Below are 997 nucleotides of genomic sequence, written 5' to 3'. Positions count from 1 at the left end.
GTCTGGGGATGAAATGATGTACTAAAACTTATCTGAGTCCCCAATCCTTTTTGGAAGGACCTCCAGAAATTAGTTGTAAACTGAGCATCTCTATCTGACATAATAGACATAGGGACACCATGAAGTCGTACTATCTCCCTAATGTAAAGCCTTGCATAATCATCTACTGAATAAGTGGTCATGACAGGCAGAAAATGGGCTAATTTTGTAAGTCTATCGACAATAACCCATATAGAATCGAACTTACGTTAGGTACGAGGTAAGCCTATGATGAAATCCATATAAATCATTTCCCATTTGCAAGTCGGAATCTCTATAGCCTATAACAATCCACTAGGTTTCTAATGCTCAATCTTAACCTGCTGACAATTTGGTCATTGAGCAACAAATTCTGCTATATCCTTCTTCATTTTGTCCCACCAGTATATTCCCCTGATATCATGATACATCTTCGTAGCTCCTGGACAAATAGAATAACGAGAATAATGAGCTTTTCCCATAACTTGCTGGCGCAACCCTGCCACATTAGAACACATAATCGACCACGATATCCGAGGACTCCATATCCTGTAATTTCAAATGGTGTATTCTCCTTTTGAGGGGATGTATCTCTGTAATGAGCTAGCACAAGATCCTCATACTGGCGTTCCTTCACTTCAGTTACTAAAGATGATGTTGTCGTGTCCTGAATAGTAACTCCAGCATCACCTGAGTACAGTAATCGAGCTCCAAGACTAGTTAGCTGATGAATCTCATGGGCTATACCATACTTCTCTGGCTGTAAATATGACATGCTACCCATAGATCTACGACTGAGGGCGTCGACCACTACATTCGCCTTCCCCGGATGGTATAAAATATCAACGTCGTAGTCTTTCAGTAGCTCCAACCATCTCCTTTGGCGTAAATTCAATTCCTTTTGCTTGAAGATATATTGAAGGCGCTTATAACCCGTATAGATATCAACATGAATGCCATACAAATAGTGCCTCCACAT

The 997-nt window shown here is 40.5% G+C and overlaps 1 protein-coding gene across 1 annotated transcript; it reads right to left on the bottom strand.

The window, feature by feature from the left end:
* Nucleotides 1-406: 406 nt before the first annotated feature.
* LOC138899528 (uncharacterized) lies at nucleotides 407-997 on the bottom strand. Its single transcript, XM_070186064.1, has one exon. It carries the CDS (start codon nucleotides 995-997, stop codon nucleotides 407-409), a length of 591 nt encoding a protein of 196 aa, XP_070042165.1.

The sequence above is a fragment of the Nicotiana tomentosiformis genome, chromosome 9 (assembly GCF_000390325.3).
Source record: "Nicotiana tomentosiformis chromosome 9, ASM39032v3, whole genome shotgun sequence".
Classification (NCBI taxonomy): Eukaryota; Viridiplantae; Streptophyta; class Magnoliopsida; order Solanales; family Solanaceae; genus Nicotiana; species Nicotiana tomentosiformis.
This window is presented reverse-complemented; position numbering and strand designations above follow the sequence as displayed.